The sequence below is a fragment of the Cyclopterus lumpus genome, chromosome 11 (genome assembly GCF_009769545.1).
Source record: "Cyclopterus lumpus isolate fCycLum1 chromosome 11, fCycLum1.pri, whole genome shotgun sequence".
In the NCBI taxonomy this organism is placed as follows: domain Eukaryota; kingdom Metazoa; phylum Chordata; class Actinopteri; order Perciformes; family Cyclopteridae; genus Cyclopterus; species Cyclopterus lumpus.
Genome location: NC_046976.1, coordinates 3,476,900 through 3,500,725, shown reverse-complemented (window position 1 = coordinate 3,500,725; position 23,826 = coordinate 3,476,900). Strand labels below are relative to the sequence as shown.

General features: G+C 46.6%; 1 protein-coding gene across 4 annotated transcripts in view; it reads left to right on the top strand.

Moving 5' to 3' along the window:
- LOC117738725 (fibrocystin-L-like) overlaps window positions 1–23,826 on the top strand; it is a 38,861-nt gene that overhangs the window by 12,892 nt on the left and 2,143 nt on the right. For all 4 annotated transcript variants that reach the window (XM_034544800.1, XM_034544799.1, XM_034544801.1 and 1 more), the window contains exons 32-73: window positions 435–567; window positions 1,216–1,408; window positions 3,317–3,459; window positions 3,730–3,834; window positions 4,055–4,240; window positions 4,916–5,089; window positions 5,365–5,570; window positions 5,699–6,671; window positions 7,169–7,417; window positions 7,561–7,710; window positions 8,480–8,654; window positions 9,387–9,543; window positions 9,663–9,819; window positions 10,190–10,399; window positions 10,724–10,853; window positions 11,491–11,732; window positions 11,826–11,962; window positions 12,082–13,111; window positions 13,471–13,662; window positions 13,981–14,132; window positions 14,261–14,420; window positions 14,834–15,005; window positions 15,606–15,694; window positions 15,810–15,973; window positions 16,222–16,351; window positions 17,033–17,151; window positions 17,617–17,746; window positions 18,014–18,187; window positions 18,650–18,753; window positions 19,241–19,367; window positions 19,457–19,578; window positions 19,676–19,766; window positions 19,896–20,044; window positions 20,329–20,451; window positions 20,556–20,664; window positions 21,083–21,199; window positions 21,293–21,458; window positions 21,713–21,945; window positions 22,559–22,723; window positions 22,843–23,000; window positions 23,184–23,319; window positions 23,435–23,779. In XM_034544800.1, the coding sequence (XP_034400691.1) occupies window positions 435–567; window positions 1,216–1,408; window positions 3,317–3,459; window positions 3,730–3,834; window positions 4,055–4,240; window positions 4,916–5,089; window positions 5,365–5,570; window positions 5,699–6,671; window positions 7,169–7,417; window positions 7,561–7,710; window positions 8,480–8,654; window positions 9,387–9,543; window positions 9,663–9,819; window positions 10,190–10,399; window positions 10,724–10,853; window positions 11,491–11,732; window positions 11,826–11,962; window positions 12,082–13,111; window positions 13,471–13,662; window positions 13,981–14,132; window positions 14,261–14,420; window positions 14,834–15,005; window positions 15,606–15,694; window positions 15,810–15,973; window positions 16,222–16,351; window positions 17,033–17,151; window positions 17,617–17,746; window positions 18,014–18,187; window positions 18,650–18,753; window positions 19,241–19,367; window positions 19,457–19,578; window positions 19,676–19,766; window positions 19,896–20,044; window positions 20,329–20,451; window positions 20,556–20,664; window positions 21,083–21,199; window positions 21,293–21,458; window positions 21,713–21,945; window positions 22,559–22,723; window positions 22,843–23,000; window positions 23,184–23,319; window positions 23,435–23,779 (8,377 nt within the window). The remainder of the gene's footprint in view (window positions 1–434; window positions 568–1,215; window positions 1,409–3,316; window positions 3,460–3,729; window positions 3,835–4,054; window positions 4,241–4,915; window positions 5,090–5,364; window positions 5,571–5,698; window positions 6,672–7,168; window positions 7,418–7,560; window positions 7,711–8,479; window positions 8,655–9,386; window positions 9,544–9,662; window positions 9,820–10,189; window positions 10,400–10,723; window positions 10,854–11,490; window positions 11,733–11,825; window positions 11,963–12,081; window positions 13,112–13,470; window positions 13,663–13,980; window positions 14,133–14,260; window positions 14,421–14,833; window positions 15,006–15,605; window positions 15,695–15,809; window positions 15,974–16,221; window positions 16,352–17,032; window positions 17,152–17,616; window positions 17,747–18,013; window positions 18,188–18,649; window positions 18,754–19,240; window positions 19,368–19,456; window positions 19,579–19,675; window positions 19,767–19,895; window positions 20,045–20,328; window positions 20,452–20,555; window positions 20,665–21,082; window positions 21,200–21,292; window positions 21,459–21,712; window positions 21,946–22,558; window positions 22,724–22,842; window positions 23,001–23,183; window positions 23,320–23,434; window positions 23,780–23,826) is intronic.

Sequence of the window (23,826 nt, the reverse complement as noted above, 5' to 3'; positions counted from 1 at the left end):
ACACATAAGCACTGATGCCGTTGTTGGCAATGTCCGTGCTTGTTAGCTCCGTTAGCTTCTAGCCGCCATGATGAGAGCCGTGTATAAATATGCTCTGAATTTGTAATTTAAAGATAGAGACGAGCCAGAAGGTCAGAAAACGGACTCCGTGATATCGTTTAAGTTGGATAGCATACGCTAGTATTAGCCATTATGCGCTGCTGGTCATACAAGACTAAGTACTGCTTTAACAACAAAGCTTTATTGAACATGCATTACATTTTAAAGTGGAAGTGTTTTTCAATTTATTTATTCATTTGTACAAATTATTTATTATGACTAATAGTGTGCAAATAGCCTGAGCTCTGAATAAGGCACTTATTTGACTTATTTCTTAATAAATAATAATAATAATATAATATATATATATATTATAAAAACATTACTTATTTCAGGGGACTGCAGGATCACAGAGCGTCACCGTGATGGTGGGAAACACAAGTCAGACCGCTGGCAGCTCCTTCACCTACGATGACAAGCTCACAGCACAGATCTCAGGCCTGAGTCCCCGCACTACCACTGTGATTGGTGAGTTTGGGAGGTATTCATGCATTTGATCACCTTTCAGTGAGGTACTTTGTTATGAAGAGTTAATAGCTTATTTTCCTCTGGCAAAACAAATCACTAGTTATCTAAAGGCACTGTATCAAAGGCATTTGTCATAAGTGAATTAGTCTCAGGAAGATGTTTTGTACTACTTTTTAATTGTCAGGAACATTATGCTTTGCTATGAAAGCAGACGATATATAACTAATAGTCAACATAGGGGCTCTTTCTATTTTTGAGGAACATAATGTTTCATTCTAATTATATCTGTGTCTGAAGGGAACAGGGATGGCACGATGTTCGAGTTGACAAGTTAATCCACCGTCACGTCTCGCAACCTTTTGTCACCTCGTTAGTGGTGTTCTTTTGTGCCCTGTAATGTTGACTTGCAGGTTTTCTCTGTTGTTGACCTTTGTGCTCACGAAATCTTGAGAATCTGAGCATGAGAGAGTACCACGTCTTCCAATACATTCATAACAAACAACACAAAAGGTGTTGCAGTGTCTGTGGCGCTCACTTAACCAGGCGACAAGTGATAATTATCTTGGCACTTGAGTGACAGGAGCTCCTCCAAGGAAAAAAGATCTGTTGCCAATTCTTTTTTCTTTTCGCTCAATGCTTTGTTTGTAGGACAAGAGGTTCTCACCATCCAGGGCTCAAACCTGGGAGGCCGGGACAACGACAGCGTTGTGTTTGTGGGCGGCGAGGAGTGTGAGACGGTGCAGTGGGCGGCGGCGATCGTCACCTGTCGTCTCCCCGTGCTGCCGCCCGGCACGCACAAGGTGGATGTACGGCTGGGAAACAATGACAACCCCCAGATAAGGTAGAGCAAACGTGAAAGACGTTGTCACTCGGGCAACAGTTCATCCGTTACGTACCGGCTGAATGAATGCCCGGTTGGGTCGGCAGTTGTGAATATTATTTCTTGCATGCCAGAAAGGCGTGAAGAGAGCTATATTATACAAAGTGTCCCCTGATGTTTTCAGATTTTCAAACATACACAAACAAAAAATGTAGTTAATGTAAATGAGTTTATGTAAAGCCATTATTAGCATTAGAAAAAGTGGAACTTTGGGCCCATTTGCAAAATTCATACGTATTATTCCTATGGTCACAGAATATTAGAGAACGTGAACAACTCTCTCCCAAATCCTAAAACTAGAGTGCTTTAAAACTCAAACGTGTGATGTCATCGAGGATAAAGGGAGGGGGGGGGGGGGTGCTGCTCCATAGACATTGGATTGGGAAAGATGTGAAGTGAGAACGCTACAATAGAATATAAAATATAGTAAACAAATCTTCTGTCGGCTCACAAAATTCACACAGTCTCACATTAATTTCCCGTTTCCAAAATGGCATACCATGCACCACATGCTCAATATGTGTACTTTCGTTACACGTTGTATTTCGCAATACCGGAATTTACGTAGCTGTACACTGTCACGTGAACGTATCCTAATGCATTGTGGGATATTAATTTTCGGTGTTCAGTGTTTGCATATGGAGATAAATATGATGATATAAAGTGTTATTATTTGTGATTTGATGTCACATACACTACAGTATTTATGAACTCTGTACCGCAGTGCATTGTGGGATATTAATGCCGGCGTATTGTTCAGTGTTAGCATACTGCAACATTTCATGTTTCATTCATCTACTCTTAGTTTTGTCATTTGAATTCTATCAAAACAATTAAAGAAAACACAAACTAAAGCACAGACACAGATTTTGAAATTCTGATTGTGACCTCATTATAAAATAACCCTTAATGCCATTATGGTTTCTCTTCAACACTGGAATACATTGTTGAGGCTCAATATTTCAGGTTAAACTTAAATAACTCATCAAACCCAACTCAGGAGTGACTGAATGAAAAGGACGATACATTATGTAAAAAGTGTTTCCTCTCTCCAGCTCTCTATGACTTTAATTGTGTCCATAACAAAAATGTTATAGAAGGAAATAAGAGATCAAGAAAAGAACATTCTTTTGATAAATGAAGAAAGTGGTTTGTGGTCCTTTTGTTGTTCAGACCTACAATGAACATATATCTTAAACAGATGGTGAATCAGAAAACAAATCATATAAATAACTTGAGTTTAATCTGTGATCCGTCTTCACTCTGGTATGAAACTCCAGGGGTACATCCCAAGTTTTTTAACTGTTGTTTCCTCCCTCCTCCCTCCTCCCTCCTCCCTCCTCCCTCCTCCCTCCTCAGAGCAGAATAAGAGCTTTGGGACGGCCGTTAATATGGCCGTCCCAAAGCAATATGGCCGTCGTTTCCTCGTCCGAGGAGTGAGGAAACGACAGTTAAGAGACTTGGAATTCAATTCAATTCAATTCAGTTTATTTTGTATAGCCCAATATCACAAATTACAAATTTGCCTCGGAGGGCTTTACAATCTGTACACATACGACATCCCTGTCCCAGGACCTCACATCGGATCAGGAAAAACTCCCCCAAAAAATAACCTTTCACAGGGAAAAAAGGGGGATGTACGCTCACAGGGAGTCACCTGAGAGAGTAGCTCTTAATTTAGGATGCGTTCCCCTTTAAAAACGCACAATACATGAACAATGATGTGACACTACCCAGTATGTTTGATTAAAGGGAATGCTTTAGGCTGACCTCAAAATGTTCACACGTTAAAGGCCAATGATACAACTATGGGAGGTAAACCCTCTTATCCCACTTATAAATTCACATATCTTTTCTGCTTTTTCATAGCAACGGCGTGAACGCCACCATTGAGTACATCCTGGAAATCTACAGCGTCTCCCCACAGCTCGGCTCCTTGATGGGAGGAACCATGCTGACTGTGGCTGGGTCTGGTTTCAGCAACAATACCTCGGACAATAAAATCTCCATCGGTAAGAAAGTTGAGACGCAGCTATTTCAAACAGACTTACTAACCACGGCAATAAGCCCCGCCAGCAACCATTCACGAGCAACTACACGATCCCATCCGTGGAACTGGATATCAAACAAACAGTGGAGGGGGGAACGAGCTGGGGGGGGGGCGATCCACAGCGATGTAACCACGTGCGAATATATGGGAAAGCTGCACGGTAATGCGCCCGCCCCTCAGGGCTCGTATGGGTTTCTCACACATGTCCCGTGTTGGTTTGCTAACGTCACAGGAGGAGCGGAGTGTGAAGTGAAGGCGGCCTCGGAGAACGAACTGCAGTGTGTGTTGCGGTCGGAGGAGAAGACCCACACCGTCACCAACCAGGGATCCCACCGCAGTACGTTTACGGTCACGGTCCTTTTCTGCAGTTGTCAAATTAAATCTGAGTTGGCCCAAACAGAATGCCACAGCAAGAGGATCACGCGTCCAGATAATATGTTATGAACAAACACCTCCATTTTTCCATAATTAGATAAGATTTAGAATAGGTTAGCGAGGCATGAACGCCTTCTCGTGGGTAATTCTGTGTGTCAGACTTCACTGCGTGTGTGCTCCAGCTTATGGACAGGGGTATGCGTGGAATCCCTCCTCACTGACGGTGTTTGTCGGAGACACGGTGATGTGGCGCTGGGAGGCCCCGGTCTTCCAGGGAGACGCCTACGGGATCCTCAGTGTTTCCAGCCCGAGTGAAACCACCTACGATGGGGGACCACTCTACAGCGGAGACACCAAGACATCCAAAGGTAGAATACGGAGTCACCTGCCCTGCTTTTACCGTTCGAGATCATCAGCGAGCCAGGGAAGCTTTATTTTGTGATGTTAGTTCTCTCTTCTTCTTTTCCTTTGATTAATCAGATAAAAGTGATATTAAAATCTCCTTTTTCAAGCAAGAACTATCCAAGAAGGGAGCTGGAAAAAAACAAACATTATTATTAGTCGTTATTCTCCTTTTCCTACCCTGGGAATACAGATGTCAATTAGCTTATTGCTATTTCCATTAAAATGAATACAATAAATACATTGCAAACAACAAAAGCTTGGCTGTAGATTTAAAGGATGTAAAGAAAAATGCAAATGGTAATAATAATTGCAGCTCATACTTTCTTGAACTGCATTATGGTCCTTGTTCACTCTTCTTACTGGATGAAGAGAAATGCCATTGAAGTCGTCGGTTCAGTTCTAGTTATTTTCCAAGACTGCAGCTTCACTTAATTAACACAGCAACACGATCGACCTTCACTGAAAGTCTTTAGGCGCCTGCGATGTTCTGATGTTGTGATGCGTGATGGGAGGAATGGCGTCGTGTCACACCTTTTAAAAAGCGGGAGGGACGAATGCACGCCACGTATCATTCAATGTCATATACGGTTCAGTGCTTTTGAACTCTTTTGAACGCCCCCCCCCCCCCCCCCCCTCAGGGTTCTTCGTCTACCGCTTCACGGCGCCCGGCGTGTATTACTACAGCAGCGGCTACATAGACGCCGCCAACCGCAGGAGCCTGCAGGGAGTGGTGAAAGCCGAGGCCCGGGAGGAGAGGAGCAGCGGGGTCTCTGTCAGCGTGGGGGGCATGGAGGCCGGACACGTGGCAGGAGGTAAACCAATAGATGTGGACACGACGGTCTCAGTCAGCGAGCTTGGTCCTCCAGTAAAAGTACAAACAATACTTGGGGAGCTCCTTAAGGATCTGATATCATCTGATCTGATGTGATCTGATTTGGACACCTTGTAAAATCTACGTACAGGTGTAGTCATTATTATTTGACGTATTTAAGAGGATGTAATTGGAGCTAATTGAGGTCCGAGTCAAATTAAAGACAATTCATGGGATCAAACTGTGCCAAACCCCCACCCCCCAACCCCCCTTTAGGTTCTCGTCGAGTCTCCAGAGCAGCCCCGCAGTGCGTCGCCTCCCCACTGTGCCCTCAGACCAATGTGACCTCAGGCGGCCTCTCCTTCAGCGCCTCCGCCTGCTCCACCCCCACGGTCCACTCCATCTCTCCCAACCAGGGATCATACCACCAGGTCATCCACATTGAGGGCACAGCCTTCAGCGACACCGCCTGCGCTAATGAGGTCAGCAGGAGGGCTTTTACGGCCTTGAATATCGATCTGTTTAGATCCCAAATGGAAATGTTCAATGGTTCTGTTTCCTCAGCCTTGAGTTCCGTGTCCTGTGTCTGTCCGTCTGACTCGTCCTGTAGGTGACGGTGGGAGACGAGCCCTGCCAGGTGATCAACAGCTCTCTCTCTGAGATCAACTGTCGGCTCAGCGGCGACAGCCAACTTGCCATCGGTGTCGCTCTGCCCGTAGCCGTCAGAGTCAACAACCTGGGCAGCGCCATCATCGCGGCGCCGAACGAGCTCGGCCGGCGCTTCGCGGTCCTGCCGGTGGTCGACTCGGTCTCGCCTCCCGTCGGCAGCCCCAACGGCCACACGCGGCTCCTCGTCCGCGGCTCTGGCTTCTCCGGGGGGGAGGTGACTGTGGCCGGCCAGCCGTGCGCCGCCGTGTGGGCCAACTACACTCACATCACCTGCGACACCGCTCCCTCTCAGCCGCAGGCCGGTGATGCCGTCTACCGCGTGGGCCGGATCCAGAGCTCCTGTCGTGCAAACTGCTCCTTCGAGTACTCTTCCTCCGTCACTGCCACGGTCTCCAGCATTTCCCCCGACAGCATCAGCGAGCCGACCGCCGTCACCGTCTCCGGCTCAGGGTTTGGCAGCAGCGTGGACGACGTGGCTGTCTTCGCCGGCACCTCGGAGCTGGCTGTCACCGCCGTGACTGACGGCGACATTACGCTGAGTGTAAGCGCCCTGCCCGCGGGCGAACACCAAGTCAGAGTGGTCGTGAGAAGTAAAGGCCTTGCGTCCGGTTCCGCCACCCTGATCAGCCGTGCCCGAGCCACCCTCAACCGGGACGCGGGCAGCCTGGCTGGAGGGACCCCTCTGGTCTTCACCGGAAACGGCTTCGCGGTGGGGAACACCAGCGTGACGGTCGGTGGCTCGCCCTGCGAGATTCAGGAGGTGACGGCGAGTCTGCTCCGCTGCCTGACGCCTCCTCGCGGCGAGGGGCTGGTGACCGCCGACGTCCAGGTCTTCTCGGTGCGGTATCCCCCGCTCAACTTCACCTACTCCGCAGCCCACACTCCCGCCATCAGCTCCATCAGCCCCAGCTCTGGTAACTACGGTCCACTGCATCCTGTAACCATGGTTACACTGGTCAGGAGGAGAGTTTGTTTCCTTGTTTGGGATGGCATTTGTTCACCCTTATAACAGGGGAATACAAAAAAACAAAACAAAGCCTCACAAAATGTAATTACTGTCGCTTTGCTTATGTTCTCACCGTTTATATGGAACACAGCAGTAGAACTTAAAAAGCACAAATTGACCATGTTTATTCCATTTTATAGTCAACTCAAAAGCATAATCTTTGACTGCAAGCTTAAGGGTTCAAAAGCAGCAATTATTTTACTTGGGTGTGTTATTCTCAGCGTTTTCAAGTTGAAAGTTTAGAGAACTTCTAAAGCTTTCTGCAACAATTTCAGTAAAAACAATAAAGCCATCATAATTAAAGTAACACATACATCAGTGGACCCGCCCGACAAAAGCCTGCACGTGCGTGTTTCCCTTTTCCTACGACGAGTTTTAACCCTGCCCGGCGTTTATTTCCCACAGGGCCGAGCGGCGCGACCGTCACGCTGACAGGCTCAGGATTCGGCAGCGACTCCCAGCTCGTCTCCGTCACCATAAACGACGTCCTCTGTGCCGTGTCCACCGTCTCCGACACGCAGGTCCAGTGCACGGCGGGGGACAACCCGGGAGGGGCCTACCCAGTCGCGCTGCACCACCAGGTCAAAGGTCACGCCCAGTCGGACGTCGAGTTCACGTACGAGCTGACTCTGAGCAGCGTGCGTCCCAACCAGGGTATCCCATCCAATCTATTTCTTGTTTGCGTGGTTGTGTGTGCATTTCCAATAATGTGTCTTTGTCCTCGTTTTCTTTTCTCGTCCTCACGACTCACACAGTTTGATATTAATAAATCCGTCCTCCCTCCCACTGTGACTCAGGGAGCTACGGCGGCGGTGCTCTGCTGTCGGTGCAGGGCTCCGGGTTCGACCCGCACAACGCCACCGTGACGATCTGCGGGGAGGACTGTGAAGTTCGCCGAGAGACGTCCACATCGTCCCGCCTGGACTGCCACTCGCCGTCCATGAACGGTGAGTTCGGTTCAGCGTTGTTTTTACAATTAAACACAACGACGGGACAGTTTGTCGATAGTTTCAGTTCTATATCTCAAATGGTGGGCGTCCTTTGTCTTCCACCTTCGGTCCAATGTAGCAGGAGGATTCAAAACTTTTAAGTTGAAATATTTGAAGAAGAATTTATCATTGAGACAGAAGAATTGTGTCTCGAGAAGAAAGGACCCTGCTGCCAAACAGGCTTCAATGAGACAGTAATTAACAAGAAAATGCAGCAATATGTAATGTATACAGTACATCTGGTAATGGGGGCAAAGTTTGACCTTGTGGAGAGCTTGTGGCCATTTTAAATCGGGTTAACAAAAAAGAGAAGGACGTAATATTGCCATTGTTACGGGAAGCACAGTGACCAATTTCATCTTAATTTCTGAAACCAAACACACGCTCTTATACGTCCCAAAAACCCACATATGTATCAGTTATTTGACTTAGTAGTTGGCTCCTTCTCATCGATCTTCTCAGCTTTCCATTGTTCTACTAAAGGTTAACCAGGGTTCTCATGTTCTTCTTTTGGAAAGAATGCGTTCCTGCCAGTTTGTGATATGTTCAGTTCTCGGCTCATTAAGCCGGATTTGAAATGTTCTGAGAGGAATGTTGAGACAATGTCAGGCATGACACGGAGGACAATGACTTGACAGCCACGATAAGACATCTTAAGGCTGCTGGTTATCTCTGAGCACGCATCTCATGTCCCCTTTTCCTTGTCGGCTGTCTCGCACGCTCTCAGACGCGCAGTCCGAGGTGAGCTGCGTGGTCGCCGTCATCAACCCGCTGGGTGCCGTCAACATATCAGACGGCTACGTCTACAAATCTCAGCTGACTCCGCTGATCACCGAGGTCTCTCCGCGCAGAGGAGGCACCGCCGGAGGCACCCGGCTCACAATCAGCGGCTCCGGTTTCAGGTGAATGGAAGGGACGCGCCCCGGATCGTTGGTGAACAATCAGGTCGCCCGACTCACGTTACACACATTGTTGCTTTGTTTCCTTTCTCTGGGTTCAATGCGCAGAGCTTTTCTTGCTTTTGGCCCGAAGGGATTTTAGATATACTTTGTTTGTTTTGCACACAAACGATATTAGTATTCCCATAAATATTCACATCAGTAGTGCCAATGATAAGGCCTCAATGTACAGTTATGTGTCCACATGCAGCCCGTTAACAGCACATAATATTTAACAGCAGAAAAAATATATTTACTTAATAATTATATCATGTACTTTTATAGATTGAAGCACCATAGAAACACAAAAATACAAATATTCCCTTTTATTCTATTTAGTTATATTATATGATATGCTTGTAATAATATAACATACTATTATAACATAATTTGTTGTATGATATTATAGAGTGCTCTATGGGGTATGTTATATTATAATTGATTATGGTTTATAAACTATATATATTGTTATATGACGATGTTAAAGTAAGATATATTATATTATATTACAGTTTATCATATATATTGTTATCTAGCATGTTATTGTATTATATTATCCTCTATTAAATGATATAAATGTTGATTATACATGTGGGATTTAACTGAGTTTTGGTACATTATAGTCCAGAGGGTTTAATGTGAAAGTAGAGTATGTTATTGTATTTTCTATACATATATCTATTGACCGCTCCACAGCACCGACATAAATGAAGTCAACGTGACCATCGCGGGCTCCGTGTGTGACGTTCAGTCCACCAACAGCACACACGTCATCTGTGTGACCAACTCTCAGCGACAGTCTCAGGAAACCAAAGTCAGACTCAGCATCGGAGACCGAGGCATCGCCAACATGGTGAGAGTGGACGGTCCTCCCCCACCCACACACCCCTTCCCCACCTCCCCCGGCCTGTTCCTGATACGATGAGACCGGGGTCTCGATAACACGTGCTTGTTATCCGCCTCTTTCTTCAGGACGAGGCGGACTTCTTCTACGTCGACGTGTGGTCGTCCAGGTTCACGTGGGGCGGTCTGTCTCCACCCGAGAAGGGCTCGTTTGCCATCATCACCAAAGGCCAGACCATCCTGCTGGACACCAGCACCCCTGTGCTGAAAATGCTCCTCATTCAAGGTACACAGAGGACTTCATCCTGACATTTCTTGGACATGTTTAGCTGACATGTCACTGAAATAGCAGCTCACGCGATCCCGTGGGCTGCATGGTGGTGTCACCTCACATCAAGAGGGGCCGGGATGGAGACATTATATAGGATAATGGATGGATTGATGGATGGATCGTTTCACGTGACAAAGATAATTGATTGAGTGACTAAAAACGATAGATTTTTTACCTGTATGTATTTTCTGAATTCAATATTGTTTTGGTATAGCTAGTGCCAATAAGATGATATGTAATAACTTAAAGAAGCCTCATGTTTATTGTAAATGCCCTTTTTCGCCACCAGTGGGGAGTTTGAAACTTTCAGTTTCTTTGTCCTCAGGAGGCACGTTGGTGTTCGATGAAGCGGACATCGAGCTGCAGGCAGAAAACATCCTGATCACGGATGGTGGACTGCTCCAGATCGGCCAGGAGGGGGCACCATTCCAGCACAAAGCCATCATCACGCTCCACGGAAACATGCGCTCGCCTGAAATACCGGTTTATGGAACCAAGACGCTGGGTGTCAGAGAGGGAGTGCTGGACCTGCATGGTATTGAAACACACACACATTCAGACAGATGAGAGGATCAATGTTTTTGTACGCTAAATATGAAGATTTAGAGGTTAGCTTAGCTTAGCACAAAGGTTGGAAACAGGGGGAACCGGCTAGTGTGCACTTTTTATAGTGAGATTAAATAACACAAATACCATTTTGACTAGAAACAAAGTATTTGTACATTGCTGTATGACTGTAAAGGATCAGAATACTTGTGTCACGTGGTAGATGTCAGTCATTTGAGCCGTGTGTCCTGAAGCGGTGTCATTATTAGTGACACCTCGGGTGCACGTCGTTGTTGACAACCTGTTCCTGCAGGCATTCCCGTTCCCGTCCCCTGGACCCACCTGGCCCAGACGGCGGCCAGCGGCTCCGTCACGCTGACTCTGATGAAGGCGGTGACGTGGAAAGATGGAGATGAAATTGTCATCGCCTCCACCGGCCACAGGTGCGGTCTCCAATTCGTGCATGCGGTCGAAGCAGAAAAACGCAATGAAGTCAAAACTACATATTTTACAATTATATCAACATTGAGTTAATGCATAAATAAGGTGGAAGCGAAATTAACAAAAATAGTGGGAAAAAACGTTTGCTCCCTAAATATGTCACACAGAGCCTTCAAACTCCGAACCCTTTTGTCTCAACTTCACTGTTCCTGTAGTTAATCCACAAACACAAAAACCTCACACACGCACACGCACACACACACACACACAAATTATACCTGACGTTGACCAAATCCTACAAAGTAACTCTAATCCTCTAGCTGTAATAAAAAAGTAAATCTCAACAGTGCAGTACAAAAAAGCACTCCTGAAATATCCAAGTGCGCCCCCGTTAAGGTTTAAAAAGGGATCATAAGATTATTCAGCCAAAATTGTCATTTTTATTTTAAATCTTGTCATAACACAAAACAAATCACAAAAGCCACATGTGGATGGCTCAACACAGTCAATGCTAAGCTCCTTTTGTTTTGGGGAGGCCCAGTCACATTGCATATTGCATTGCAACTGTGTTCCTGTATGATCTACAGTATGGATTGACACGGAGCCGCAAAGTAGAAGTCATTTATTTTCCGTTTTCAGGCACAGCCAGAGAGAGAACGAGCAGATGAGGATCGCCGGCGTGTCGACCGACGGCCGGACCCTAACCCTGACCGAGCCGCTCAAGTACTCTCACCTCGGGGTCACCGTCACGCTGCCCGACGGCACGGCGTTTGAGGGCCGAGCCGAGGTGGGTCTCCTCACCAGGAACATCGTGGTGCGAGGCGCCGAACACCAAGACTGGAACCAAACGATCGAAGCCTGCGCCGACGGCTTCAACACAGGTACCGTGTTTTTAACCTTTCAACCTGGGTAAGAGTGAAGGAGAAAGAGACGCAAGGTGTTTGGGTAACACCTTTCTGTCCCCGGGGCTGCAGGTGAATTCAGCACCCAAACCTGTTTCCAAGGAAGGTTTGGAGAGGAGACCGGCAGCGACCAGTTTGGAGGCTGCATCATGTTCCACGCGCCCAAACCAAACGAGAATCAGGCAATAGGCAGACTGGAATACATTGAGGTGAGCCGCTTCAAGCTTTCTCTGCTGTAACGGGTTTTATTCTCTGCCCCTAATCATGTTGATCTGATTACTCAGACAAATCACACACATTAAAAGGCCAAACGTGATGCTTTTTTCAGGTCTCCCATGCAGGACAGGCCTTCAGGCTGGGACGCTATCCCATCCACTGGCATCTCATGGGAGACGTCGATCACAAGTCATACGTGCGGGGTTGCAGTATCCACCGGACCTTCAACCGAGCCGTGACCATCCACAACACCCACAATCTGTTGGTGGAGCACAACGTCATCTATGACATCATGGGCGGGGCCTTCTTCATTGAGGACGGCATCGAGACAGGGAACGTCCTGCAGTACAACCTGGCCGTGTTCGTCAAACAGAGCACCAGCCTGCTGAACGACGACGTCACGCCCGCCGCCTACTGGGTCACCAATCCCAACAACATCATTCGCCACAACGCCGCCGCGGGGGGCACCCACTTCGGCTTCTGGTACCGCATGCACGAGCACCCCGACGGCTCGTCCTACGACAGAAACATCTGCCAGAAGAAGGTGCCCCTCGGTGAGTTTTACAACAACACGGCGCACTCCCAGGGCTGGTTCGGCCTCTGGATCTTCACGGACTTCTTCCCCATGAGGGACGGAGGCTGCCGCTCCAAAATCCCCGAGCCCGCCGTCTTCCGCTCGCTTACCGCCTGGAACTGTGAGAAAGGCGCCGAGTGGGTCAACGTGGGCGCCGTGCAGTTCAACAGCTTCGTGCTGGTCAACAACGAGAAAGCCGGTATTGAAGCCAAGCGCATCCTGCAGTGGGCCGTGAGCGGCTACGGAGAGGTCGGCGGGGCGACGATGTCCAACTGCACCATCGTGGGCCACGTGGACGAGCTCGGGCTGGGGGACGACTACTGCACGCACCGAGGCATCATCGCGCCACTGGACGACGGCCTGAGTGTCCTGAACACCAAGTTCATCAACTTTGACCGTAGCTCTTGCGCAGCCATCGGGGTGGCCGCGATCGATGGGACGTGTCTGGATCGGTGTGGTGGCTGGGCTGTCCGGTTTAGTGGGAACCAGTACTTCAACTCCCGCAACAAGGCCGGCTTCAGGTGGGAGCATGAGGTGCAGCTGGTGGACAGTGATGGCTCCCTCACAGGTACTCAGTCTTTAGGTTCTTGGTGTTCATTTGTTCAATGTTGTATAACCTTCTTTAATCAGTCCCTCAATCCGTCTTCAGAAAACTGTTGTTGAATAGCATCAAATAGCCCAAATCAAACATAAATCCCTACCTTGGCTGTAGCACTCAGTCCTAAGCCCGTCAGTTCCTACTGAAGACAATGGTTCACATTTATTCTTTTCATTTTGTTTAAGTAAGTAAGTCAATAAGACCTCAAACTGCAGCTTGTCAGGATGCACCATAAAACCGTAAATAAAATAAAAAAGTCGGTGTAATAATCAGGTAATGCAGCTCATCCTCCATCCCTGCTAAACTAAACCGCGATTCCTTGTTTCCAGGAAACATCAACCACAAAGTGGTGCCGATGAGCGGCCTGCTGGACCCCGCTCACTGTTCCCAGAGTGACGAGTGGAGCGTGGGCTTCCCCGGCGCCGTGTGCGACCACACCGTCGCCTTCCACCGTTTGTCGCTCAACAAGCCGTCGCCTTCCTCTCTGGAGGCCAAGGACATCATCTTAACCAACTCTCATGGTACTGACACGCACACACAGGAACTCATCTGTAAATCTGTATTGACCTCTACTGGCTATTAGTGGCAAGTGCAGTAGATCTCTGTCATTACATCGTTGTTCCTGCAGAAACAAAAAAGATAATAAAACTGATTATAAAAAGCATATAACACAAACAACGTAATATATATACATATTATTATTATTATTATTATTATTATTATTATTATTAATATTATATATATATATATGTTTAAGTGTGATGTATAAACAGATAATAAATGACAAATAAAACATGTATTAAATGTTTATATATATATATATATATATTTAATTACAGGCAGCAGTGTGGTTCCCTACTTGAAGAAGAGGATGACTCATAAGCTCGGCTGGATGGCCATGCTGCCCTCTGGACAAACGTACAACTGGTACTTCCAAGATGCCGACCACGTCACCAACATCACCTACGCTGCAAAGTTCTACGGCTTCGGCGTACGTGAGACACCCGGCACAGCGCTGTGAAACAACAGGGCGATACTGTAAATGTACATGAAGTACAGACCAGCTCTCTGCCTATTTACAGTACACTTTCTTGGCCTGTACTTTTCCCTTTCTCACAGTCGGATCAATATGTGATCATCAACCACAACTTCACCCAGAGCCCAGACAGATTCAACATCATCGACGAGAGGAACGGCTCGGCGACGCCGCTGAGCTTCAGCGACAACAACAACGGAGACTGGTACTTCGACGACAGCACCGACAACCTCTACTACATCGGTGAGACACGCTTACATGGGTCTGTCGTTTGAGTACGAAATACAAGAAGCCCAACATTGACCGGTTGTAGCTTCTTAAATATTAAATCTTGAATATGTCTATCATTATAAATGGAATATCTTTGGGTTCGGGACTGTTGGTCATGTCTGAACCCGAGTGTTTTCAAAAGAGGGATGATGAAGGTGTATTTAGACAGTATGAGAAGAAGTATGTTTTTTTATTGTTAGAAAACCCAAATACATGTAGGAACCTGATAACGAGCATGATATTTCTCCTTTAACAGACAACCAACTACACTGATTATCGCCATTATTTTTTCATCAGCAGTGTTATTGTTGTGGGTCTGAATCACTTTAACTATTCAACCCCTAAATCACGGCAAAGCATTCAGTGATGTGACTCATTTTCCGCAGTGTCGGGGAAGACGAGCCAGCGCCGGCGTCGGGACAGCGTGGACCGCTCCATGACGGACTCCGCGGTGAACCTCAGGGTCTACCGCTGCTTCTACCTCAACTGCATCCCACCGACGCCCCCGCCCCCGGCCACACTCGCCCCCCTACCCACCCGCCGGCCTGACGACTTCATGTAGGTTCAACCCCCCCCCCCATCACGTTATTCAGGAGGAGCAGGAAGAAACGTGTTATGAGGTCGAGTCAGTGACAGTACGAAGTATTCACAGACTAATGTACTTCAAGTATTAGAAGTAGGAGTACGCGTTTTGTTGTCACAGTGTTGTGTATGTTATAGGATTGTTATCACTGATGCATTATTATGCAGTATTTTTTGGGTGTGGTTGGTCGAGGGGATTTTGATTGACATGAGTCTTAATGACAGTTTATTCTGAAAAAAGAAAGTCAAAATGTATAAAGACATCTCTCTCCATAAGCAAATCCTAAAATACTTATTTTGCAGTGCTATCTATTTATTTTGTTATTGTTGTTTAAGATCTCTTTCACTTTTTACAACAACAACTTAAATCAGAAGGAACCTGGAGGGGGAAGATAGAAGGATGAAAAAAGAATTACTCTTAAAAGTGAAAAATGTGTAACCGTTGATTGTTTTAGTCCTTTTCTTTCCCTCCGTGTAGCACATGTTTACAATATTTGTGATTCATAAAACTGGAAATAGTTGTGATGGTTTTCCGAACGCTGAACGGTTCTGTGTGTGTGTGGCGTTTCTCTCCAGCCGGTGGTCTAACGCCTCCTTCTGGACCAGTTCACCTGAAAACAACTTCACGGCCCCCTCAGAGGGCGCTGATGTGGTCATCCCATCAGGTAACAATATAATAGTGTTGTTTTTAAGTAAACAAACAACAGCCCAAATACTCTGTGTGAACTGGGATGCCGTGCTTGTACACTGTGGTATTGTAATACCGCCGCATCCCCACAGGGAAGTGGGTCGTGTTGGACGGCGACACGCCTCCGCTCAACAAGCTGACGGTCGTCGGGGTCCTGGAGATCCCCGACGACATGAACAGCTCCTCCTCAAGACCGGCTCGGGCCGCACCTGAATACAGCACCGTGGTGCTGGACGCGGTCTACATCTCCATCCAGGTCCGTGGATCGGTCCTCCCCTTGACGCTCAGCAGGATGTCTTCTGCGTTGTGTGTTTTGTGTGTCACTTTATGTCTTAATGTCATCGTATCGACTGAACAGAGGAAAAAAAGCGTCACCTACCTTCAAACTATATAGTATTCAGCATTGGCAAAGTATCGATTACTTATGTAAAAGTAGTAGGAATACTTTGTGATGTACGACTACACACGTTGGTGGTGCTCAGTGGGGTGATGTTGGCGTTTCAGGGCGGCAGGCTGATTGCAGGCTGGGACGACGAGCCGTTCAGAGGTCAGCTGCTCATCAAACTGAGAGGGAACCACCGCACGCCGGACTGGCCTCTGCCCGAAGGGCCCAACCAGGGCTCCAAAGTCCTGGGTAAGAAAACGGCATCAGGGAAAAGTCAACGTCGCAGTGTATTTCTGACTTTTTATTAGTTCCACATATTGTAAATATATTTGTGACGTGTATTTTTAATAATATATTTTGTGTAATATTCTGCTGTATTTTGTATCTTGTAAATATATCTATATGGGCCCTTCCATATAATGTATTTAAATGTCTATTTTATTTGTTATCAGGAAAAGTAGAACAGTTTTACATGACATATTTCTACTCATATACACACACATGTATTGTTTGTCAAAAACGATTTGACAAAAATATAATTAAAGCCAATGAGAAATAGTATCTGAGAACACATTTGAGAGGGGGTCTAATACGACAACTAATACCACCAGAGTAGCCAAGGAACCAAGGGGAGTTTGTTTACTACTACAACTGGATTAAGTCAAATTAAACATTTTATATTATATTACATTATATTATTTATGAGGTCAGGGGTTTTTTTTTTTTTTATGAATACTGTAATGAAGTTACATTTTGAGTCTTAACTTTTTCAGATTGTGTGATAATTTAATAAAATGCTGCGATTCCATGAAACAGATGACTGATGACAAACAGTAATATTCAATTCATCAAACCAAGTTAATGATGTACTTTACGGTGTTTCAGAACTAACTGTGTGTGTGTGTGTGTGTGTGTGTGTGTACACCACAGGTGTGTTCGGTACACTGGAGCTCTATGGACAACCTCACAACGTCTACCACACCAAACTGGTCTCCACCGCTGACGCTGGATCCAGCACTCTGAACCTGTCTCAGTCTGTGGACTGGCAGGTCAGAGAGCTTTCTCTTTACGTTGTGACACAAAGGATAGTTAGGATGTTTTTAAAGTGTGGCTGTATGAGATATTTATCCATTTTAAGTGTACCGCAGTAGACGGAGTTTGGAGAACAGACAGGAGAACCAAAGCAATGCACGTATTTTAGACACCTAAAAGAGTCTAAATCTGTTTCTATATCTAGAATATTTTGACCGCTTTGCCTCGGCATCAGACCGCTCTTTCTGACCGGGAACAGGTGCTCTATTCAAAGTGGTCTACCGCTGCCTCCGTCGGTTAGTTAGTTGTGTTATTGTCTGACAACACCAGTACTTGTGCTGGTACTTCAGTCTGGTTCTGACCGCCATCCCTGACTATGGATAAGCACCTCATACACCGTCTTAAACTGTCCATTTAAGCCGGTACTTTAGTTGAACTTAGCTAGTATCAAGGCGCCGCCTCACATGCCTGCTTGTGTGCAGGTTGGAGACGAGGTCGTCATCTCCACCACCAGCTACGACGCGTGGGAGACGGAAAAACACCAGATCACCAGCGTGTCAGCAGACGGCCGCATCCTGACCCTGAACCAGCCTTTGAACCACGCGCACGTCGGTCAGTTAAGCGTCAAAATGACGTCAAACCCACTGCTAATGACATATGACACTTATATTTGAGTTATTATCCAGCTGATGTGTCTCACTAGATATTCAGCTTATTCCATTTGCCATTGAATAAAAGTGTTTGTGACAGATCTAATTTGAACTTCTGTTTCCACTCTATGTGTAATACAGAGTGTTGTGGTGGGCTTTTTGTTGTTGTGTTACTTAAATCCCCTGAAAGAGTGTCTCAGATGGGCGATACTGACCTCTCTCTCTTCAGGTGAGACTCACTCCGTCTCGGGGACGTCCTTCTCCTACACTCTGGCGGCTGATGTCGGCCTCGTGACCCGGAACATCAAGATCATCGGTGAGGAGTATCCAGAGATGATGTCGGAGTCGTACGGAGCCAGACTTTTGGTGGGCAGCTACTCCTGGGCTGGAATCGACTATAAAGGTAGAGTCTAACATTTGAAGCGGTTCATTTCCAGTTGTACACTTTGGGAGTCGCGTCCTTTTCAGGAGTAACACTGATGATGCATCGGGCTTCATGTAACAAACCTTTTATTATAGATTATTGGGGTTTGAATCAAATTAATCAATGAATTGAATTCAAGATGGTGAATCAAATCCATCCGGCATTGTTATCTGCTAATACTAATTTATTGTTTTATATAAGGTGTATCTAGGAGCTATAATTCATCAGCCATGTTACCTGAAGGTATTTTATTATTTGATAGTGTTGTTATTCCTCACGGTGAAGTGCATAGATGTAGAGAGAGGGAGACACTCGAGAAGTTTGGTCTTATTTTTAAGCCGGAGCATCTGCAGATTAATTGTATACCTGATCAGTTATGACCCACTGAGTGCACCTTTCTAGTTTATATTCATACACAATAACCGCCTCGTTGTTTTTCAGGCAAGGCTCAGATCAGGAACGTGGAGTTCTTCCGCTCTGGTCAGGAAGGCTGGTCCGACTACACCGACCCCCGTTACTCTGTGGCCTTCCTCAACCTGGGAGAGGTACGGCCACACACACACACACACGCACACACACACACACACACACACACACACAATAAAGGCTACTACAGGACTACATGCATATTAAATCAAACTTTAATCTGGAGGACACATCAACTTAAAAATGTATTCGCTAAGGTGCTTTGAAGAGTCCTCTTAATTGTATGTATGTCAAAACCTAATTAATCTAGATTTATTAATTAGATGAAGATGGAGAAGAATGGTTCGATCTTGTCGTAGTCCTATTTAGTCAGATTTAAATACAGCGAAAAAAACTTTTTTTTATCAGAACAATTTTTATGTCCAGAAATTGTACGTAAATAACAAAGTCAAAGTCTTTCTTCCACACCGTGAAGCTGCATCACAGAGCTGAACTTCTATTTCATCTCCTGCAACATTCAGCAGGGTGTCACATGACCGATGGATGCATATCGTATCTATTCAACGTGAAAAAGAATCAAATCAAAATGAATCTTTTTTTTTTCAGGTTTCAGATAAGGACTCGTACATCCAGGGTTGCGCTTTCCACGACGGCTTCTCCCCGGCCATCGGGGTCTTTGGGACCGAGGGACTGAGCGTTGACGATAACATCGTCCACCGCACTGTGGGGGAAGGTAACCTGCTTCTGGTCCTGGGTCGCTTTGCAATCGGAGGCCACATTGACCCCGGCACTAAAGTCTGAAGATGCGTCCCCTGTCTGCAGGTATCAGAATTTGGGGCGACAAGATAACAGTGAGGAGGAACCTGGTGATGATGACGCTGTGGCCTGGCTCCTATCAGGGCAGAGAGGAGGACTTCAATTACGACTGGAACGCCGCCATCGAGGTCCGAACTCTCAGAGAAACAACATAAGCAGCTTATACTCTAAAAATCTGTCGCTGCATTTATGATCTGTACTGTTTTGGGTTGTTTTTTTTTCCAGGTCAACGAGGGGACAAATGTGGTGCTGCAGCATAACATTGTGGCAGGTTACGAGAGAGTCGCTTATCGCATCGACGGTGAACCGTGTCCAGGTAACGGGAAGGATCTCAAGCCTGGCCCGAGGTTCAGTCGGTTGGCTGGACGGCTCAGACTGAGGAGAAAGATCCAGAACCCATCTCCTTAAAGCCTTTTTTTTTTTCCTCCTCCGTGGCTTTCTGCAGGTTACTTGAACGAGAACGAGAAGTGGATCCACAACGAGGCCCACGGCGGTCTGTTCGGAGTCTATCTGAACAAAGACGGTCTGCCCGGCTGCAGCCTCATCCAAGGCTTCTTCATCTGGAGGAGCTTCGACTACGGAGTCTACTTTCAGGTTGCTTTAGAACATCTTCTCCTTCTGACACCTTCATTCATGTGCTCCATTTGCCCTCAAAGCAACGGTCTGACTTAATGGGACCGCATCAAGAGGCCAGAGTGTGGAGATGGGCCTCTAAACCTCGAGGTTCAAGTGACGCTAGGGGTCAGGAAGAGTACAAATACTCAATAGGTTTGGAGGAAGTAACTGAAGCCACATGATTCAAAACTCAATCTAGATAGATTATTGACAAGACATTGCTGATCGCCGTCCTCGCCCCCCTCTTCCTCTCGCCCCGACAGATCATCATGAATGTTATCGTTTCCAACGTGACGCTGGTGGACAACGGGATGGGCGTCATGCCTTTCATCTACGCTCCCCCTTCTCTCTCCCACTCGTACGCCGATAAAACCGTGGAGGTTCAGGTGATTCACTCGTTCCTAGTTCTGCCTTTCCTCTCGGACTCATCACGTACCATTTGGTTTGACGGATGTCACATTCCTCCTGCTCGTCTCTCCCCCCCCCCCAGAACGCCTTGATTGTTGGCAGCAGCCCGAGCTTCAACTGTTCGGCCACTCCGCCCAGCAACTTTAACCTGGCCAACAGCCACGGCCACCGAGCCCCAAGACCTCTCACAGGTACAGACTGATGCTGCCGACACGCCGCCTGCCACTGCTGCAAAGTAGAGTGTGTGTTTTCACTCGGGGAGACCGGGACATTCCCAGCTGGAGAAATCTGTGACGAGGGGTTGCAACAGACTTTAAAAAAAGGCGTTAAATGTTTTTTTTTATTTGCCTTCATAGGATAAGGCCTTTTTTATTTTGTATTTCTTTTAATCGCCCAAAGTTAAATTGACTTCACTCCCATTTTTAGACTAAACATTTGAAACCTGGACTTAAAAATCGTGGCTGAATTAAGAAAAGAGGTTCCGATTGGGTCGTTTTGAGCATTTAATTTATCCAACCAAGAATTTGAACGTTATTAAAAATGTGTTCTTTTTGTTTCCGCGTATAAACGCGTCTGTTTAAGCTGTGTGACTCTTTTCTCTCTGCACAGGTGGCAGATCTGGAATCTGTTGGCCGAATTTTGCATCGAGCCACAACACTGCTCCAATGAAGCCCCATCATCTGAACATGAACTACAACGCCATCAAAGGACTGATGAAAGTCACGGGTGGGTTCAGGCTCTGTAGTGATGTCTGCCGTTGAAAACGATCCTCACCAGGATTTAAAGAAAAGCATATCGTTTATCTTCTTGCCTCTTCAGACACGACGTTCGCCGGTTTCCGAAAGGTCTGCTCTACCGAGATGAACTTCGTGTTCATCACCAACCCGATCAACGAGGACCTGCAGCACCCTGTGCAGGTTTCTGGCATAACGATGGTAAACAGCACAGAGGACGCCAGAGTCTTCATCCACAGGCCTGACGTGGGGTAAGTCATTGCACATCAACAGACACGCAGGCCTCAAATAATAATCGAACAACGTCTTCAAAGGTGTAAAACTGGTATGTTGATATTTTCCTGCTTCCTTTAACCCTTCTGAGTGAGTCTTCTGCCACTTGGCAGAATGGATTACGTGCTGCTGCTTAAAATGAGCTTTTAAACTGACAAAAACAGTTGGTATAAGATTTTTATTTGTTCTTTGAAAAGGTTGAAAGAGAACGTATGACTTTTCTGTGCCTCAGGAAAGCGAACCCAGCTGACTGCGTGGACATGGACTGCGACGCGAAGAAGAAGAGCCTGCTGAAGGACTTGGACGGGTCGTTCCTGGGCGCAGTGGGAGCTGTGGTGCCTCAGTCCGAGTACGAGTGGGGAGGGGATCCCCGGAGAGGGCTGGGCGACTACCGCATCCCCAAAGTCATGCTCACTACCCTGAACGGCAGCCGCATCCCTGTGAAGCAGATCGCTCCACACAAAGGTAACTCCATTAACGGATGAAAATGAAGATTTTGAGACTAACCAGTAGCTGGCTACGACGGTGTAGTAGGACCATTGTAGGTAGAAATAAATACATTGCGGACCCGGGAGAGGAGGGGGATTCTCCGAGAAAGGTCGTCTATTTAAGAATCAAAAACTTCTTTATGATTTACCTTTACCTTCAATGGCCCTAATACGCCATCGTAGCTGGTGAAAACGTAACGCGATGAAATGCAAATTTCAGATAGAAACAGGCGAGGTCGCTCCTCGAATTTCTTCTTCTTAGGATCTTTAAGTAAATCTTTGCTTATTTGCTTTTCCCCAACTTTCGAATAAGATTGAACTGAGTACTACAGGCAAAAATATTAATAATCATCCATTCAATCATCCATATACAAGTCACTGCATTAAACAAAATCTTCTTTAAATTCAAGACGTAATATGAGAAGTATAAATTCAAGTTAATACATAAGCTTATTGGTCTTTGAACATTCTGCAGAAAGTCACCATTTTTATTGTAAAAGATGAGAGAAAGTAAAATAAAAAATTATTCCTTTACGTTCCTCTGCAGGTGCATCAGAGAATACAAAATGTCCTGTTGCTTCTTTCCTCAGGTGTGATCAGGGAAGGCTGCACGTACATGAGTTCCTGGCAGAGCTACAAGTGTTTCGGGCTGAACTACAGGATGCTGGCCATTGAGAGTCTGGACTCTGACACGGAGACCAGGCGTCTGTCTCCCGTCGCCGTGCTCGGAGACGGCTTTTTGGATCTGATCAACGGTGGGTTGGGTGCTATCGATCTGAAGAATCCAAATGGGTCTCTCAAAAAATCTGTTGAAAAAAAATTAAACAAAAACGAGAGGAAGTCTTTAATTCCGTTTGTGTGTCTTTGCATCCAGGTCCTCAGGACCACGGTTGGTGCTCGGGTTACACCTGCCAGAAGAGAGTGTCCCTCTTCCACAGCATCGTGGCCACCGGCCGCTCCTTCGATGTCTTCTTCACCAGCCTCAGCCCTCAGAAACTCCGCCTCATGATGCTCAACGCGGATCCATCTGAGGTCAGAATGCTAGATATTAATCAACAGCTCCTTTTGCAGTTGCAGAATTAATGAAAGCTCTAAAAAAAAAAATGAGCTCTTATATAAAACACAAAAAAAAACTTGAAAATCAAACCTATAAATCACTTCTGATCCTTCTTTCACTTTTCACTAAGTCACCCGTTGCTTTTTTGATTTGTGCAGAGCATCATCGTGTCAGTCTTCTACTCCAAGCCGCAGCGGTTGGACGTGTACGTTGACAACAATCTGGTTCCTCCGACTAACGTCCTGTGGAACTCTGACAACACTGACTACACCCTGAAGAAGCCCAGCTCTCCAGGTACTCCTGCTTTACACGAGCAGGGGAGCCATGTCCAGTGTGTTTTTGCTGTGACCGTCATCACATATGTGGAGGAGGCTAGAACGATCTCTTCGTCTTTCTTTTACCCCTCCAGGTCAGTTCGACCCCCAGCTGAACGCCACCCTGGGCACCAACTACTTCGACCAGGAGAACAAGATGCTGAGGGTCGTGGTGAGAGGCTCCCAACCGATGGAGATCCGAATCTCCCCGGTTCTCATCATCTCCTTCGAGCTGCCCGCCATGACTGAGGAGGAGTTCTTCGGAGACAGCCTGATTCAAAACCTCGCTACGTTCCTCAAAGTTCCCCTAAACATGATCCGGATCACCAAAATCATCCGAGAGGATGGGGCCACGCGGCGCAGGAAGAGATCCACGGGCCTGAAGGTGGAGGTGGAGATCAAGAAACCTCCAGTCCAGCAAACCACCAACGCCACCAATGGTTGGTGGGAGAAGAAGAGTCTCATTTCCGTTTTGATATTTATTTGT